Below are 19798 nucleotides of genomic sequence, written 5' to 3'. Positions count from 1 at the left end.
ATGAAGATAGAAGATGCCGTCTGGATGAAGATAAAGTCACCTGCCGTCTGGATTAAGATGGAGCCGCCTGGATGAAGATGGAGATGCCGGGATGAAGATGGAGCCGCCGGGATAAAGATCCTTCAAGCGGGACTTCAGCAATTGTAAGTGGATCTTCGGAGGTTAGTGTTAGAAATTGTTAAACTTTTTTGGGTGGGATTTTTTTTAGTTTAGGGTTTGGGCTTTTCGTAAAAGAGCTAAATGCCCCTTTCAGTGCAATGCAAAAGAGCTAAATGCCCTTTTAAGGGCAATGCCCATACAAATGCCCTTTTCAGGGCAATGGGTAGCTTAGGTTTTTGTTAAGAGTTAGGTTTTTTATTTTGGGTGGTTGGTTGGGTTGGGTGGTGGGTTTTACTGTTGGGGGGGTCTTTGTATTTTTTTAACAGGTAAAAGAGCTGTTTAACTTAGGGCAATGCCCTACAAAAGGCCATTTTAAGGGCTAATGGTAGTTTATTGTAGGCTAGGATTTTTTTGTATTTTGGGTGAGCTTTTTTATTTTTATAGGGCTATTAGATTAGGTGTAATTCTTTTTTATTTTTGATAATTTTTTGTAATTTAGTGTTTGTTTTTGTAATTAGATATTTTGTAAATTTTAGAGTAGTGTTAGGATTTTTTGTAATGTGTAATTTAGTTTATTTAATTGGTAGTTAGTTTAATAGTTATATTAGTTTGTTAGTTTAAACTTAGTTTTTTAATTTGACAGGTAAGATTTAACTTAATTTAAGATAGGGAAATTGTAATTGTAATATAAAGTTAGGGGGGCGTTAGGTTTAGGGGTTACTAGTTTAAATTAGTTTATAGCAATGCGGGGGGCTTTCAGTTTAGGGGTTAATAGGTTTATTTAGTATATTTCGTTGTGGGGGGCTTGCGGTTTAGGGGTTAATAGGTTTATTATAGTGGCAACGGAATTAGGGGTTAATAACTTTAATATAGTGGGGGCGAATGCAGATTAGGGGTTAATAATATTTAAATAGTGTCTGCGATGCAGGAGGGCGGCGGTTTAGGGGTAAATAACTTTATTATAGTGGCAACGATGTTGGGGAGCGGCGGAATAGGGGTTAATAAATTGTATTAGTGGCGGCGATGTCAGGAGTGGCAGATTATGGGTTAATAACTTTAATATAGTGTTTGCGATGCGTGAGGGCCTCGGTTTAGGGATTAATAGGTAGTTTATGGTTTACTTTGTGAAAGTTTAGTTATGAGTTTTATGTAACAGTTTTGTAGTGTAAAACTCATAACTACTGCACTGAAATTGCAAAACGGATCTTGTCGTTATAGGGTCTAACGCAAGCTTTTTAGCCTCACCGCAAAACTTGTAATGGCTGTGCTATGGAAGTCCAATGAAAAAAAATAATTTTTACGAGTGCGTTACAGGCTAAAAGGCTTGCGATACAGCTATACCCTCACTACATAATATTTCTCTGACCTGGCCTTTTGTATAGAGGCACCCCTTACATATTCTTATTTTTTGTACACTTTCTATGGGTAACTAGGGACCCATTTGTTTAGGGAGCTAAGGTCATTTTAGTTAGCGCTGTTGGATCAACTCTGTATGATACAGCTATACCGACAAAACTTGTAATGGCTGCGGAGCTGTTTTAACGCTGAAATTACCATTTTTCAGCATTAAAACACGAACGCACAACTTGTAATCTAGGTGCAAGTGTTTTAATGAAACAACTATAGAAAATCTTCTTAGTCTAGCCTAAAAAAGGAGTCGTATTCCAATACATAGCAGCATAACATATATGATATTAACATTCAAATCATTCCCACGTTAGTTTAAGATAGTAGGATCCGATCCAGCCCCCTCCCCCCTGTTAAGACCCCTTTGCTCCCTTTCCTCAAAATACATGATCCAGGGTTCCCATACACTTAGAAAGCTTTCTTTTTGGTTCATCAGGTCAGCTGATAAGCTTTCCATGTGATAATAGTGAGTCATTTTCTGTTCAATTATATTATAATGTGAGACTACAGTTTTCCAATATTTGGCAAAACATACTCTTATTGCAGTGCATATAATTGATATTAACTTATTTTGTCTACATAAGAGTCCCTTTATTGGAAAGTGGAACAGTGCATTTTCAAAAAGAAGGTCCAGATTTGTTTATTACATTGCCATGTGTGTAGATATGTCCCAGTATCTCCACAGCCTCTAAAGCAGGTCACAGAATCTGACCCTTTTGCTTTATGGATACTAGTGGAGTGCAGATACCATCTAAAAACTACTTTTAAGTAGTTCTCTTTAAGTAAGGCGGTGTGTGAGCATGAGGTACCTGATCTGAGTGTTTTTAAGTCTTTACTGCCCATTCCCGTCCCAGCTCTCCCTACCAAAGAGTCATTGTCAGTGTCTTGGTTTCTCTATTAGCCATGTTAAATGATGGATATAAGATCGCAATTGGCCACTTTATTCTATTATTCAAAGAGCAAAGGAATTCGAAAGGAGGGCAGGATGGTATAGTACCAGAGCCTAAAATCTCTTTCACTCAGTCTTAATTGAAAGTACTGATACCAGCTGTGATGATCTGTGGTTTCCATTTAAAGATATAGTGCATAAGTTATGAATTTGCCGCAGATGAAGGTATCCACTATATGGTATAAACCTTTATTCGCCTATTTAGTTTGGACCAGGGAGTCACTTTGGGAATTTAAAGAGACCAGGGGTATAATGCCTGAAGAGTTGTTAACCAAGGAGTATTTATGACATAGTCTGTCCCATAAGTATTGGATTTGAGCAATAGCAATTGTCAGGGTATCTGAGTATTATTAAATAATATATGTATGTATATTTATCTACACATAGATTTATGATAAGAACACAGGATTAATTATATATGAGACTATTTGCATCAGTTCTATTCACTGTAAATTGCAGTCCTCTCTGCCAAATGGTGTTGGCTGGGTGAGACACGCTTATCCTAATTAAGATAATATTTAAGTTATTTCAAAGAGAAAGCATCTGTCTCATTGCCTAAGTCACAGAAACCCCTGAGTTAATAAAGACGCAAGGTCTGGGATTTTTCTTTTAGGCCTAAGAGTGTTAGCTGAAGAAATGACTAAAGTGTCACCTATGTTTTAATTGTCCCTGCTGTGTATTGAATAAACATCTGTGCTGACCAGCAAAAACACATGTTGCATTGTAACTTTTGGGTTCATTTTTAAATACAGCCTGCATAATTTAAATACTATATAACAATGTGTAATCTGCTGTGTTTTTATACGACTATAAGGAAATACTCAAATGAACATTATTAACAACATTATTTCTTTCATTTCAGGCACCTAGTAAGTACACATATAATTGGTATTTTAAATAAGATCATATGTATTTTATACTCGCTAAGAGAGATATACAGATATGAAATATTAATCTGTATGGGATAATAATCCAATGTAGACATAGTTGTGTGAATATAACCTATATTTGCTAATCTCAAGGTATGTATGTCATATTGAGATGATATAACTGAGAAAGTAATTAAATCCATGATTAAATCCATGATCAAATCGGGCTATCTTTTATTATCCATATTGCAAATACACTTATTTTCATATGAGGTGAAACAAAGAATATTAGAAGCTGAATATCGATTTAGTTATTTTTGGTGAAGTATACGTGATTGTCATTAAAAATGAATTTTTTTTTTAGGCGGAAGTTACACTATTGAGCAGCATTAGAAGGGGATGCTTACTGGCCATGTACTTGCTTAAAGTGGAACTATATATATCCTCTGAAAAAGATATACCAGTTTTTACATTAGAATGTCCCATCTAACTTCCTCTTGTGGAAGAGTATCACACTCCTGACTGAAAGTGGAGGTTTTTATTTTGTGCATTTCATTGTGGACTGGTGCACAGGGGTAGGTTACTACATGACTTGTGTACAGATCTTGGCAGAAAGATTAACCCCTTAAGGACAAGGCCATTTTTCAATTTCTTACCCTTAAGGGCAATTTTTACATTTCTGCAGTGTTTGTGTTTAGCTGTAATTTTTCTCTTACTCATTTACTGTACCCACACATACTTTATTTCGCCATTAAGTGGACTTTAAGATACCATTTTCATCATACATTATTTACTAATATATATATATATATCAATGTAAATATTTGCATAGGAAATTAGCACATCTAGGCAAGAATCCCTGCTTGCTTTTCCCCAGAAATACCTCATACAATGTTACCAATGCACAAGAGAATTCTGGAACTCATCAGTAGGAGATAGATTTCTGGTTGCTGCATTGGTAAAGCTACTTTCAAGGTTAAACCAAAATTCATTAAAAGTATGGGGGGAGATAAAAAAAAAAACTGATAAAAAACTGAAATTAAAATCCTCCATGTCACAAAATTATATCAGTTTTTTTTTATCTCCCCCCATAATTTTAATGAGTTTTGGTTTAACCTTGAAAGTAGCTTTACCAATGCAGCAACCAGAAATCTATCTCCTACTGATGAGTTCCAAATAGAACGAAACAGGCTGTCTAGTGAGTGATTTCAGAGTTGCTGCAATAATCCTGTTAAAAGGATAGCTGTGTTAAAACAGTATTTTTGAAGCAAAAAAAAAAAAAAAAAAACCCTGAGAATTTGAAAAACTTACCCAGAATTCTCTTGTGCATTGGTAACGTTGTATGAGGTATTTCTGGGGAAAAGCAAGCGGGGATTCTTGCCTAGATGTGCTAATTTCCTATGCAAATATTTACATTGATCTAATTTTGAGACATGGAGGATTTTAATTTCAATGTGAATATTTGCATAGGAAATTAGCACATCTAGGCAAGAATCCCCGCTTGCTTTTCCCCAGAAATACCTCAAACAATGTTACCAATGCACAAGAGAATTCTGGATAAGATATAGAGATAGATATAAACTTTGCTTTTACAAGATACGACAAGTCCACGGATTTCATCCTTACTTATGGGATTACGTCTCCTGTTCAGCAGGAAGTGGCAAAGAGCACCACAGCAGAGCTGTATATATATATATATATATATATATATATATATATATATATATAGCTCATCCCTTCCCTCCCACCTCCAGTCATTCTCTTTGCATGTGTCAGTGATAGAACAGAAGTCAATTTGAATACGGTGATTGCTGATGCTTTGTTGGCTATTTCCGATGTACACTCACAGGGATCTGATTTGGGGGTCAGGGAACTTCTGTCTGAGGGGGAACTTTCCGATTCGGGAAATGTGTTGCCTCAAATGGACTCGGACGTCATGTCTTTTACATTTAAGCTTGAACACCTCCGCCTGTTGCTTCGGGAGCTTTTAGCGACTCTGGATGACTGACTATTGTGGTACCACCAGAGAAATTGTGTAAGATGGACAAATACTTAGTGGTGCATACTTACTCTGATGTTTTTCCGGTTCCTAAGAGAATCTCGGACATTACACGGGAATGGGAAAGACCAGGTATCCCGTTCACACCTCCATAATCGGACACTATTTGGGACTCGTGGCCAACAGTCTCTATGGTGAGGGATCTATATCTACCCTGGCTAAGCGTACAACTATTCCTATTGAAGACAGTTGTGCTTTCAAAGACCCTATGGATAAGAAATTGGAGGGTCTGCTAAAAGTTATTTATTCATCAGGGTTTCCTTTTACAACAGACAGCCTGCACTGGCTAATTCTTTTATTACGGACGCCGCCTTTCAGATTGCCAAGTTGGCAGCTAAGAATGCCGAATTTGCCATTTTAGCGCGTAGAGCGTTATGGTTAAAATCTTGGTCTGCTGATGTGTCATCTAAGTCAAAGCTTTTGGCTATTCCTTTCAAAGGGAAAACCCTATTCGGGCCTGACTTTATGGGAGGTAAGGGTCATCTACATCAGGATAAAGCAGCTAAACTGAGGGGTAAACAGAATAATTTTCGTTCCTTTCGGAACTTCAAACAAGTCCCCGCTTCTTCCGCTAAACAGGAAGGGAATTTTGCACAAGCCAAGACTGTCTAGAGACCCAACCAGGCTTGGAACAAAGGTAAACAAACTAAGAAGCCAACTGCTGCTCCCAAGACAGCATGAAGGGACAGCCCCCCATTCCGGGACCAGATCTAGTAGGGGGCAGACTTTCTCTTTGCCCAGGCTTGGGTAAGAGATGTTCAGGACCCCTGGACATCGTGTCCCAAGGGTATCAACTGGAATTAAAAAATTATCTCCCAAGGGGGTTTCTTCTTTCACGATTGTCTGCAGACCAGATAAAGAGAGGCGTTCTTACGCTGTCTAGGAGACCTCTCTACTATGAGAGTAATTAGTCCCGTTCCAATACCAGAACAGGGGCAGGGGTTTTAGTCAAATCTTTTTGTGGTTCCTAAAAAAGAGGGAACGTTCAGACCCATTTTAGATCAAGAGTCTAAACAAGTTTCTCAGAGTACCATCCTTCAAGATGGAGACTATTCGAACAATTCTACCATTGATACAGGAGGGTCCATATATGATTACCGTGGACTTGAAGGATGCATACCTTCATATTCCTATCCACAAGGATCATCATCAGTTTCTAAGGTTTGCCTTCCTGGACAAACATTTTCAGTTTGTGGCTCTTCCCTTCGGGTTGGCCACAGCACCCAGGATCTAGGGTCCCTTCTGGCGGTTCTCAGGCCATGGGGTATTGCAGTGGCGCCTTATCTAGACGATATTCTGATCCAGGCATCTTCTTACCTTCTGACAAAGTCTCATACAGACATGGTTCTGTCCTTTGAGGACTCACGGGTGGAAGGTGAATCTAGAAAAGATTTAATTAATTCCACAGACCAGGGTTCCTTTCCTGGGAACTCTAATAGATTCCATATCCATGAAAATTTCCTTGACGAAGGTCAGAAAGTTAAAGATTCTGAATACATGCCGTGCCCTTCAGTGGCTCAGTGCATGGAGGTAATTGGATTGATGGTGGCGGCAATGGACATCATTACGTTTGCTCGTTTTCATCTCAGACCACTACAACTGAACATGCTCAGGCAGTGGAATGGAAATTATGCAAAATTGTCTCAGATAGATCTGGATCAGGAGACAAGAGACTGTTCTTTGGTGGTTGTTGCCGGATCATCTGTCCCAAGGGACGTGCTTCCGCAGACCCTCTTGGGTGATAGTGACAACGGACGCCAGCGTACTAGGTTGGGGTGCAGTCTGGAATTCCCTGAAGGCTCATGGTGTGTGGACTCGTTCAGTCTCTTCTTCCTATCAATATTCTGGAAAAGAGAGCAATATTCGATGCGCTTCGGCTAAATTCATCAGTTTTCAGTCAGAAAACATCACGACTGTGGCTTACATCAATCATCAGGGAGAAACAAGAAATTCCTTAGCAATGACAGAAGTATCAAGATAATTCGGTGGGCGGAGGCTCACTCTTGATATCTGTCAGTCAATCTACATCCCAGCAGTAGACAACTGGGAAGCAGATGTTTCATCCGGGGGAGTGGGAACTCCATCCGGAGGTCTTTGTCACCCTGATTCTCAGATGGGGCAGACCGGAATTGGATCTGATGGCATCTCGTCAGAATGCCAAGATACAGGTCAAGGGATCCTCAGGCCGAACTAATAGATGCCTTGGTCGTTCAACCTAGCTTATGTGTTTCCACCGTTTGCTCGGATCAAACAGGAGAGGGCTTCAGTAGTTCTAATGGTGCCTGCGTGGCCTCGCAGGACTTGGTATGCCGATCTAGTGGCATGTCCTCTCTACCACCGTGTAAGCTTCCATTGAGGCAGGACCTTCTTATTCAGGGACCCTTCCAACACCCAAATCTAGTTTCTTTGCAACTGACTGCTTGATTTTATCTGAGCGGGGGTTCTCTGATTCAGGCACGTAAGCCTGTTACTAGAAAGATCTACCATAGGATATGGAGTAAATATCTTTATTGGTGCGAATCCAAGGGCTACTCATGGAGTAGAGTTAGGATTCCCAGGATTCTGTCTTTTCTCCAAGAAGGATTGGAGAAAGGGTTATCAGCGAATTCCTTAAAGGGACAACTCTCTGCTTTGTCATTTTTATTACACAAACATTTGGCAGATGTTCCAATTTTTGTCAGGCTCTAACCAGAATCAAGCCTGTGTTTAGACCAATTGCTCCACCCTGGAGTTTGAATTTAGTTCTTAAAGGGACATTATACACTCATTTTTTCTTTGCATAAATGTTTTGTAGATTATCTATTTATATAGCCCATAAAGTTTTTTGTTTTTTTTAAATTAATGTATAGTTTTGCTTATTTTTAAATAACATTGCTCTGATTTTCAGACTCCTAACCAAGCCCCAAAGTTTTATGTGAATACGCTCAGCTACCTACTCCAGCTTGCTCCTGTTTGTGTAAAGGGTCTTTTCATATGCAAAAGAAGGGGGGGGGGGGGGAGTGTCTTATTTGCCACTTGCAGTGGGCTTTCCAGCAGCCTTTTCAACAGAGCCAACTGACAGCTTCTAAGTAAGTTTTTAAACAGTTTTATACCAGTATCTGTGCATCTTATTCTTTATAGTAGTGTCTATTACATGCAGTTATATGAAAATGAGTGTATACTGTCCCTTTAATGTTCAAGGGGTTCCGTTTGAACCCATGCATTCCATAGATATTAAGTTATCTTGGAAGGTGTTATTTTTGGTTGCCATTTCTTCTGCTGGTAGAGTTTGAGCTTTCAGCTTCAAAATGTGACTCACCTTATCTTACATTCTGATAAGGTGGTTTATGTACCAAACCTGGTTTCCTTCCTAAGGTTGTTTCTAATAAGAATATTAATCAGGAAATTGTTGTTCCTTCATTATGTCCTAATCCTTCTTTTAAGGAGCGGCTGTTGCATAACTTGGACGTGGTCCGTGCCCTGAAGTTTTACTTGCAGGCGACTAAGGAATTTCGTCTATCATCTTCATTATTTGTTGTTTTCTCTGGAAAGCGTAGGGGCCAGAAAGCTACCTTTCTTTTTGGCTGAAGCGTATCATGCGTCTGCCATATGAGACTGCTGGACAGCAGCCTCCTGAAAGAATTACGGCTCATTCTACTAGGGCTGTGGCTTCCTCATGGGCATTTAAAAAACTATGCTTTTGTTGAACAGATTTGCAAGGCTGCAACTTGGTCGTCTCTTCACACTTTTTCCAAATTTGATACTTTTGCTTCTTCTAAGGCTGTTTTGGGAGAAAGGTTCTTCAAGCAGTGGTGCCTTCTGTTTAGGTTCCTGTCTTGTCCCTCCCTTTCATCCGTGTCCTATAGCTTTGGTATTGTATCCCATATGTAAGGATGAAATACGTTGACTCGTCGTATCTTGTAAAAGAAAATTTATGCTTACCTGATAAATTTATTTCTTTTACGATATGAAAAGTCCAAGGCCCACCCTGTTTTTCTAAGACAGGTTTTTTATTTTTGGTTAAACTTGTCACCTCTGCACCTTGGCTTTTCCTTTCTCATCCTAACCTTCGGTCGAATGACTGGAGGTGGAAGGGACATATATATATATATATACACACACAGCTCTGCAGTGGTGCTCTTTGTCACTTCCTGCTGAACAGGAGGCGTAATCCCATAAGGATGAAAACCGTGGACTCGTCATATCGTAAAAGAAATTAATTTGTCAGGTAAGCATAAATTTCCTTTTTCTAACTTTGACCCCCAAAATCTGTTACATCTACAACCACCAAAAAAAAAAACAACCATGCTAGTTTCTAAATGTTGTGCTGAGTTTAGAAATACCCAATATTTAAATGTTCTTTGCAAGATATAGGGCAATAAGCGCAAGTAGCACTTTATCTGTCGGGAATCCCTGAATATCCTTTGACATTTTTTTTAGTAGACAACCCAAAGTCTTGATCTAGGCTCATTTTGGTATATTTCTTGCCATCATTTTACCACCAAATGCGAATAGAAACCTCACTTTTTCACTGAAATGATTTACAAACAGCTTGTGCTATTATGGCACAAATGGTTGTAAATGCTTCTCTGGGATCCCCTTTGCTCAGAAATAGCAGACATGGCCTTTAGCATTTTTTGGTAATTAGGCCACTAAATGCCGCTGCACATCACACTTATTATGCACAGTGATAGGGTTAATTAGGTAGTTTGTAGGGTTAATTTTAGCTTTAGTGTAGAGATCAGCCTCCCACCCCCCTGATCCCTCCCACACAAATGTCCCTGCCATCTTAAGTTCTGGCAAAAAGTCTGCCAGTACTAGAATTAAAAGGCTTTTTTTTAAAAAACAAAAATGATATATTCAGCGGTGACCCCAAACCTCTCTGATCTCTGTCCATCTTGGGTACTGGCAGCTGCCAGTACCCATTTATCAAAAGTGCCTTTTCAATATATTTATTTTGCTGTATTGTAGCTGCTTCCCCCCCCCCCCCCCCCCCAGGAAGGAATCGATCACTGCACATGGTGCAGATCCCGGGGGCACATGCACGCACACTTTCACAAGCGTCTCCTTGGGACTGAACTGACACTGGTCGGAAGTGATCCAGCGATGTTACCACCCACACCCACCGATCAGTATCGGCACCATCGCTGGCTACTGCTGAGAGGGCCAGAGGGTGTCTCTGCGTCTGTGTTTGGGGGGGGGGGGGGGGAGTGTATTGCAGTGATGCCTCAATAGAGGCATCACAGAAATACCTTGAAAGCGGCTGGAAGCGATCAGGATTGCTTCCATCCGCTTTAAACCCCAACGACGGACAGGGTACATTGATCTTTAAAGACCAGTTTGTGTACCCTGTATGACATGTCGTTAAGGGGTTAACCTTTAGCAGAACAGCATGCACTTTTCAGATAAGGAGACCCCTTCCTTAGCATGGCTAAGGAATGCATTTGTAAAGGTTTAATGTTATTCTCATAGTAAGGTATGCATTACTTTTAAAACTAATAAAGTTAATCTTGGTAGTGGCTATTCTTGCAGTTTTCACAGTACACAAATTATATACGTACATTTGAAGGTTTATGATACTTTATTTGTAAGGTAGCCACTTTTATCATTCAGCTATTATCAGAGCCAAATGTATTCATGTGAAACTGCAACACAATAAGATCTGTCCATATCATATTGTGCTGCAGTTGCACAAGAACTCAGCTCTAAACATAGTCGAACTACTGCCTTCAGAGGTATTCGAAACCTCAGAATGCACATATCTAACAAAAAAAATTGTCAGACACAAACTGTTATGCATGTTTATTACTTACAGAACAAGTATAATGGTGAGCAGTGATAAAAACCCATGTACAGTTTTTATTTGTCAGCTTAGGTACTCTATGCACTTAATGCATTAACTTGGAAGATGAGAATTCTGGCATTTACCCAGTAAAGTAAACATTCACACAAAGCCATAATTAAAATGGCACTTTATTTTACAAGTTAAACTTCAGCAACAAAGAAACAAGACACAACAAGCGTACATTTTGAGAATACTGTTTTAATACTCTTCGCCTTCATCCTCTGCATCTGCACTATCTGCTCCAACTTCCTCATAATCCTTCTCCAGGGCAGCCATGTCTTCACGGGCCTCAGAGAACTCTCCCTCTTCCATACCCTCACCTACATACCAGTGCACAAAGGCACGCTTAGCATACATAAGGTCAAACTTATGATCCAGACGAGCCCAGGCCTCAGCAATAGCAGTGGTGTTGCTCAGCATACACACAGCCCGCTGCACCTTGGCCAGGTCTCCTCCTGGTACTACAGTTGGGGGCTGATAGTTAATACCAACCTTGAATCCAGTTGGACACCAATCCACAAACTGGATTGTGCGCTTGGTTTTGATGGTGGCAATAGCTGCATTAACATCTTTTGGTACCACATCACCACGGTACAGCAGGCAACAAGCCATATATTTACCGTGACGTGGGTCACATTTCACCATCTGGTTAGCAGGCTCAAAACAAGCATTTGTAATGTCAGCTACAGTAAGCTGCTCATGGTAAGCTTTCTCTGCTGAGATAACAGGTGCATATGTAGCTAGAGGGAAGTGAATACGAGGATAGGGAACCAAATTGGTCTGGAATTCTGTAAGATCTACATTAAGAGCCCCATCAAACCGAAGAGAGGCTGTGATAGAGGACACTATCTGACTAATAAGACGGTTAAGGTTGGTGTAGGTTGGTCGCTCAATATCAAGGTTCCTTCTGCAAATGTCATAGATTGCTTCATTGTCAACCATGAAAGCACAGTCGGAGTGCTCTAGGGTGGTGTGAGTGGTGAGGATTGAGTTATAGGGCTCAACTACAGCTGTTGAGACCTGAGGTGCTGGATATATAGCAAACTCCAGCTTTGACTTTTTGCCATAATCAACAGAGAGACGCTCCATCAACAGTGAGGTAAAGCCAGAACCAGTACCACCGCCAAAACTGTGAAATACCAGGAAACCTTGTAGACCTGTGCACTGGTCAGCCTGTAAACAAATGACAGTGTAAATTCAGAACCATAATGAGAAATAAGCACATAAATGAATACATAGATTTATTCTGAGACATTAAACAAAAGACTTTACTGTAAATGTTTCTACTCAAGTGATCCCTATGATACATTTTACCTGCTGGAGTGGAACTGCTTACATATAACTTAGCATTTAATTAGTTTCTTGCCTACAAATCCACCACATACTGATATTTTCAGAACTGCAGTATTATCTATAGAAAAGCTCAGGGGAAGGGTGCAAGAATAATTAACTTAGCTGCCTGATGTCAGTTTATCTTTATAGGTTATATTAAACACAATATCAATGACATGGTAGTCACCCAAACATCAGTTATGTCTATTCTTGATTCTACATAAACACAATGCCAGCACAATTACTAACCAGTTTCCGGATTCTGTCAAGCACCAAGTCAATAATTTCTTTGCCAATTGTGTAGTGTCCACGAGCATAGTTATTGGCAGCATCTTCTTTGCCAGTGATTAGTTGCTCTGGGTGGAAAAGCTGGCGATATGTTCCAGTACGAACTTCATCTGTAAGCAAAGAACTTTAAAATGTAAGTTTCACCTAGCTAGATAGCATCTATGTTTAGTGCTCAGTTATAAGTGCTTGTGGATTTGGTTTGAACACAAGACAAACTTTCAGGAAACCCTTTTTACTCTGCTCAGACAAATTTCATTCTAGACCAGTTTAAAGAAATCTAACAAGTTAAAGTGAATATAAAGTTAACACGGATGCCTCATGGTATGGTATAGACTTTAAAAATTAGCCTGAGTTTAATTCATTACATTTTTTATATTTACTTACATTTTTAATGGTCCGCAGATAAGCGCAGCTCTACCGCCCGCCATATTGTCTGATTTACAGCTGACTATTCTTTTAACTAATCCTTGTTTCCCCCAAGGGCATTCACCCCCTTTGTATAAATATCACAGCCCAGGGGGGAAACAAGGATTAGATGTTTGAAGACTCGTCAGCCGTCAATAAGACAATATGGTGGGCAGGAGAGCTGCACTTATCAATGGATTGGTAAAAAAAAAAAAAAAAAAAAAAGTAAAAAATTTAAGAAAATATCAAAAATGTTATGAATTAAATTCAGTATAATTTTTTTTTTAAAAGTCTATACGATGAAGTGAGGCATCAGTGTTAACTTTACACTAACTTTAAAACATTTATAGTTCCTGCATAACATGTAAGCAAGGGGAAGTTATAGGGACACTTAACCCAATTTTTTTATTTCATGATTCAGATAGAAAGTTGCTTAAAATGTCATGCTCTAATTTACTCCTATTAAATTTTCTTTATTTGAAATGCAAAAATGTAAGTTTAGATGCCAGCCCATTTTTGGTGAACAACTTGGGTTGTCCTTGCTGATTGGTGGATAAATTCATCAATCAATAAAAAAAGTGCTCTCCAGGGTTCTAAACAAACAAAAAAAAGCTTAGATGCCTTTTTAAAAAAAAAAAAAAAAATATAAAGAAGAAAATAGGAGTAAATTAGAAAGTTGTTAAAATTGCATGCTCTGAATCATGAAAGAAATTTTGGGTTCAGTGTCCCTTTAAGGCAAAATCATATTTTCACCCCCCAAAGCAGGTAAATTCCTAACTGCATGATAGCCACAACAATACATATGCTGAGCAAGAGGCAGCCAGTGATTAGTGATGCACATACTTGCCAAACTGCTCAGCCATGTCCTGCAGCTCACTCCTTTGTGATGGTTAAACAGAATTCAAAGGGCACTAGTGCAAAACTTTCTTTACAACAAAACTGGGTATTTTTCTGTATTACACAAACTTTAAATTGAACAGGTATTAGGGATAGTATTTGCCTTTCACAGGGTCTAACAAAAGTTACAAACTGTTCTCACCAATGACAGTTGGCTCCAGATCTACAAACACAGCTCTGGGAACATGTTTGCCAGCTCCAGTCTCACTGAAGAAAGTGTTGAAGGAATCGTCGCCTCCTCCGATGGTTTTGTCACTGGGCATCTGCCCATCAGGCTGGATTCCATGCTCCAGGCAGTACAGCTCCCAACAGGCATTACCGATCTGCACACCAGCTTGGCCAACGTGTATAGAGATGCACTCACGCTGAAAATAGATTGAATGTAAAACATTAGACATAAGAGATATCTAATATAACTTACAGGAATGAACATAAAACTTGTGAGCCATAAAACTGTTATTTGCTATTGCAAAGCATATAAAAAGGAAAAAAGTTAGAGCCAAAATAAAGCATTTTATAGTAATATTTGTTTCACGGTAGACCACAGCTAATTCAAATGAAATACAGAAGCTTTCAATTCTTGGTAAAATGCTGCAAGAACATACAAATTACTACTTAAAAGGGACAGTCTAGTATAAATTCAACACAAAGACAGAAAGTACACTTGGGCCATATAGATAAGTGTTCAGGCACAGGGGGTTATTTAACATTTAGCACAACAATGCTAAATTTAAGACAATAGATAACAGTCACAGTCATGTGATCAGGGGGCTGGAAGAAGGTTCCTAGATACAAGATAATCAGAGGTAAAAAGTATATTAATATAACTGTTGGTTATGCAAAACTGGGGAATGGGTAATAAAGGGATTATCTATCTTTTAAAACAACAACAATTCTATGGTAGACTGTCCCTTTAAGGGTTTGACAAACATTTACAACAGAAGTCCCCCAAAACAATGTTTTCCATATGCACACTAAAGTTCACACCTCAAAATAAAAAAAATTGTATTCTAGGCAGTTTAAGAAAATTTGTAAAATCAGATTTCATCTCTTCTCAATGATATGAAGAGCTACCAAAAAACTTGGCTTGGACGTTGCCTGCTGGCAGTAGTTTGGGCTGTCCTAAATTGATAATACAATACTTTTTTAATGGGCCTATAATCAGACTGATCACAAGGCATGTTAAAAACTTCTAACTGGCAATCTGTTACCTAACAGCACAATAGACAGGAAGTTCTTATGTAGGTGCCAAGTCTGTTCAAGCTCAAACTGAACTCATTACCTCTTGCAGCTGAACTAAATCTCTTTATTCAGTCAGATGCAATGGTTACTGAGTAACTAGTCATCCCAGCTCAAAAATGCTTTTTTGCAATAGTTGAGTCACTTCCAACATCCATATACAAAGCTCAATTGATGAATTTACAGTTCCCATGTCACAGGCTAATACAAACTTTCCCCACCCCCTCCATTGCTTTATACGGTTAACTTACCAATTCTATTGTTCTACTATAAATTAGCTGAAACTAGCACATTTCCAATTACTAATTTAAAGGAATGTCAGTCCAGCAAAGAAAGGATTAGCACAAACTCCACATTAAATGCTTAAATAACTCCCAATTATAGTTACGTGGCTCTTTTTGTGTAGTACAGAGGAAAAGGAGCATAAAATAATGTTTCAGTCCACCTCTCATAAGCAAACACATACATGGATGAGTATATTCAATGAAAGCAGAGTATAAAGGATGTGCCTACATGAGCAGGCAGAGGTTTTATCTATATATAAAAAGGCAACCGAGTTATGAGTAAATACATACTACCAACAATTCCAGTTTAGATACTATTACACAAGGCACCACTGCCTTTTTTCCCCACTGACCTAACTGTTCACCTATGCACCATTTACATACCAGCTTCAGGGTATCAGGCTAATTTCTTATACACTGGCAAAAGCATATCAGGTAAGCAGCAACCACGCCACTGGCTTCCTGCAGTTCAAAATCTACTAAGTTAAAAGGCACTCACAACATTGCCTCACTTTACACTGGGACGTATGTTGTATGAATATCTAAACAGGGTTTTTAGGGAATATATATATTTATATATATATATATAAAAATGGGTAAGGTTTTGAAGGCACAAAAACAAGGTCTTTACATCTACTGTAATAGACGGCAGTGCAAGTAACTTTTCTAGTACTGCCTAAAGCTTTGGGTAGAATATCTGATCTGTTCAGGTATGCACCTACATTAACTTTAGCATTTAAACTCAAGAGCCCACCTGTCCTGTAGATGACCTTGAATAATGCTGGTGTCTATTTCAGCCATGCACCAAAGGCCAGAGTGCTATAGAAGATGCTAGGTTTATAAATTGTTCAGAAAAACTGGGATTCAGTAGAAAGCTGCAAAGGTGGCAAATTTTTAATTCAAATTCAGTGTTTAACCCCTTCACTACCAGGACTTTCAGGCAAGAACTTGCTCAAAATACATGAGAATTTAGCATTTTTGCCATCAGTCCATTTAAACAGAATTAGCTTTGTTTTATTTACCTGACAAAACAATATTTTAATTAGACATTCCACACAAGATAGTGGAATTCATGCCACCATTTAATCACCAAATGCGATCATAAACAAAAAAGGTTTAACCTTTACACAAACTTTGGAGTTCCCACTGTAATTTACATGTAGCTTGTGCAATCATGGCACAATTAAAAAATTGTCTCAGGGATCCCCTTTGTTGAGAAATAGGGTTTTGCCATTGCTTTTTGGCAATTAAGTAGGCTGATAATGGAAGCTGTGCTCCACAATTCTATTCCTGGCAGTGAAGGGGTTAATCAGGTAGCTTTTAAGGTTAATTTTAGCTTCAGTGTAGAGATTACCCTCCCACCTGACATTGCCAGCCCCTGATACCCCCAAACAGCTCTCTACACTCCTTCACCCCTACTGGGTTACCACCATCTTAGGTACTGGCAATGTGCAAGAATGAAGATTTTAGACAATTTTTTCAGTAAATATTTATAATAGTCTGCCGTGTAGGATCCCCTCGTCCTCCAAACTCCCTAATCCCTCCCAATCGGCTCTATAACCCTCCCCCTCTGAGGGATATCTTAAGTGTTGGCAGCTGCCAGACAGTACCAATAAACCACTTTATGAAATATTTTATTAAAAAATTCTGTAGTGGTGGTCCCCCCACCCTAGTTAGGGAGCCCCCACCCCTTTTCTGACGTGTAGCTCCCCATACCACTGCTGGACCACCCACCCGCATCCCGGATTTCCTTACAGCTACCGCCACACCAGCAGATAGTTGACTAACAGTCACATTCTAACGATTTGCATCTGCCTTCATATTGAAGAGAAGCACTGATAGCGCTCTAGTTCCACATGCAGGCAGATGCCTGGGGCTCAGGAACTCCAGCTATGAATTTCATGATTACCAAGTGCATAATAAGAATGCAACAGCCATTACTTTCACATAATTATATTTTTTTCTGAAAACGCCAAAAAAATATATTTGCAGGCTCCTTGTATTGTGACAGCTACTCATATGTATACACTACACTTGTTTAATTGAAACTGATGCCTCAGTGTGCATATAACTAGGCTGCACAATTTAATAATGAAGTAAATTAGAATGTCAATTAAAACTGCATGCTCTAGCCTTATTTTCTTAATATTTAAAGGACTAATACATTTTAAAAATACATGTACATGTTGTTAGAATAATCTTTGCTCTGAATAAATCATTCAAACAATGTTTTTAGTGCTTAATGTCCATATAAAGCAACATGAAACCCAAAAATATTTTTATATTTAGGGGCATACAAATAAAAAAAAAATCCAATTCACTTATAATATCAAATATGCTTTGTTCGCATTGTATTTGTTGGAGAGATACCTAAGCAGGCATCTGAAGCACATGGCAGGAAATAGTGCTGCCACCTAGTGCTCAACACATGCAGGATCCTGAGCTAACTCCCTGATTTGCAACAAAAAAAATACAAATGAAGAAAAACCGTTATAAAATATGTTTAAAATGTCTGCACTACCTAAATCACACACAAAAAAAATTGTTTATCACTTTAAGGCCTGAATGCACCGGTTGACCATGCACCCAGCTACCAACGCTTGAAATTACCCAGTTCCTGTATTTTATCTGCAGTATGCACAATGGTGAATGGCTAAACAGGAAGCAGCAAGATGTCAGACTCCCATGTACAATGAGTAAGCGGATTACATTACGAGTCATTACTATGGGGTAAGGCAAGATAATTGAATCGCATTGCACACTTTCGACCACGTGCAAAAAATAAGCAGCCCCCAATTGCACAAAAAATGAAAGGCTTCAAACACCACAAAAATACAATAAACCACAATTAACATAGGTCACCCGCGCATTAAACGAAGATCACGAACATTCATTTTTCTTCATCCAATACAAAGACAACCTTAAACAAAAGGGATAACGGCTCAGCTAGAGAACTACACGAACCCGCCAATATATTTGCTTGCCGGGAAAAAAAAACTAAATAATTAAACCGGCAAACTGACTCAAAAGCCCATTGTCAGCGGTGAATATAATAGAAGCAACCTGCCATTTTGTGCGATTATATAAAAAAAAATGTCAAGTCATTCGACGGAAAAAATGTACAGACATAAAAAAAACGTTTTGTGACTCACTCCCTAAAGGCGACGTTAATAAGCCCGCCAGTATCAGGAAAAAAAAAAGTTGCGCTAGAATCTTCGCAGCTGCAATCCTTTTTCACATCACCAGGTCAAAATATAAAGATGGAGATCTTTTACAATAAAGCCATTTACTACTATAGTAAAACACTATTAAAACCTCAGGTAATTTGAACGGTTGCTTTTCAGATATGAAATTAAGGCCACAATGACGTATTAAACAACTGATGGGTGTGGCTGCATTCATACGACGTTTCTGTTATACAATTAAAAATGTACAGATCGTATTAAATTATAACAAATTAATATTATTTAGTTATCGAACACACCGGTTATATCGTAAGCCGCACACCGCCCATTTGAAACCGAAATATCTATCTATATAGAAGTGAATGACACGTGTACACGGCCATACGTTACGATTTCTACCCCGGACTACATGTTCTCTCACTTAACTTACCATGTTGCTTTCACAGTCGTAGGATTACACAGCAAAAAGAAGAAAAATGACTCTCGAATACTGCACCACTTCAGTTCTCACCGACCGACAGCAAGGAGTCTCGGTAAGATCTGCCCTGAAATTTCAGAGGGGCGGCGTCTTTTAATAATTTTCACTGCGTTACGTCATTGGGAAACGTTGCTAGTTTGATGATCAGCAGAGCAGTTGGGCGCTTCTAATTCTATTGGTTTGTTCGAAAATAAATGAAAGGAGTGGCTGGATGAAGTGGGTGATGCTGGCGCATTTCCGCGATATCACGTGGTTCCGAGAATAATGGGAGGAGGATGCTGGATGTAGTGCTTGTGTGTGGCGCAGAGGGCAGACTAATGGGGGCTTATCAAACATATACAAACTGTACAGGTCTGGTCACTTTCATCCCCATATTTGGCAATGACTTATTGATGATAGTGCTTTTCGAACTAGTCTGGAAATTCAAGTCTCAATAAAGCTACACCTTAGAACCAATGTTGACTACTGGGCTTGAGTTGTACG

General features: G+C 39.0%; 1 protein-coding gene across 1 annotated transcript; it reads right to left on the bottom strand.

Annotated features, from left to right (window-relative positions):
* Nucleotides 1-11149: 11149 nt before the first annotated feature.
* LOC128654248 (tubulin alpha chain) lies at nucleotides 11150-19426 on the bottom strand. Its single transcript, XM_053708081.1, has 4 exons — nucleotides 19268-19426; nucleotides 14272-14494; nucleotides 12789-12937; nucleotides 11150-12380 (listed from the first exon to the last, which is right to left on the bottom strand). The coding sequence occupies exons 1-4, from the start codon at nucleotides 19268-19270 to the stop codon at nucleotides 11406-11408; spliced, it is 1350 nt and encodes a 449-aa protein (XP_053564056.1). The 5' UTR covers nucleotides 19271-19426; the 3' UTR covers nucleotides 11150-11405.
* Between the last annotated feature and the right edge of the window lie 372 nt (nucleotides 19427-19798).

Source organism: Bombina bombina, chromosome 3, assembly GCF_027579735.1.
Source record: "Bombina bombina isolate aBomBom1 chromosome 3, aBomBom1.pri, whole genome shotgun sequence".
NCBI lineage: Eukaryota > Metazoa > Chordata > Amphibia > Anura > Bombinatoridae > Bombina > Bombina bombina.
The sequence above is the reverse complement of the archived record's forward strand: the minus strand, read 5'-3'. Positions and strand labels throughout refer to the sequence as shown.

Excerpts from the sequence above, each read along its gene's own strand:
- LOC128654248 (XM_053708081.1), bottom strand. Across the intron at positions 12,938-14,271 it reads TCTGGAGCCAACTGTCATTG|ATGAAGTTCGTACTGGAACA; the intron begins GTGAGAACAGTT and ends CTTTGCTTACAG. Across the intron at positions 12,381-12,788 it reads TTGACAGAATCCGGAAACTG|GCTGACCAGTGCACAGGTCT; the intron begins GTTAGTAATTGT and ends ATTTGTTTACAG.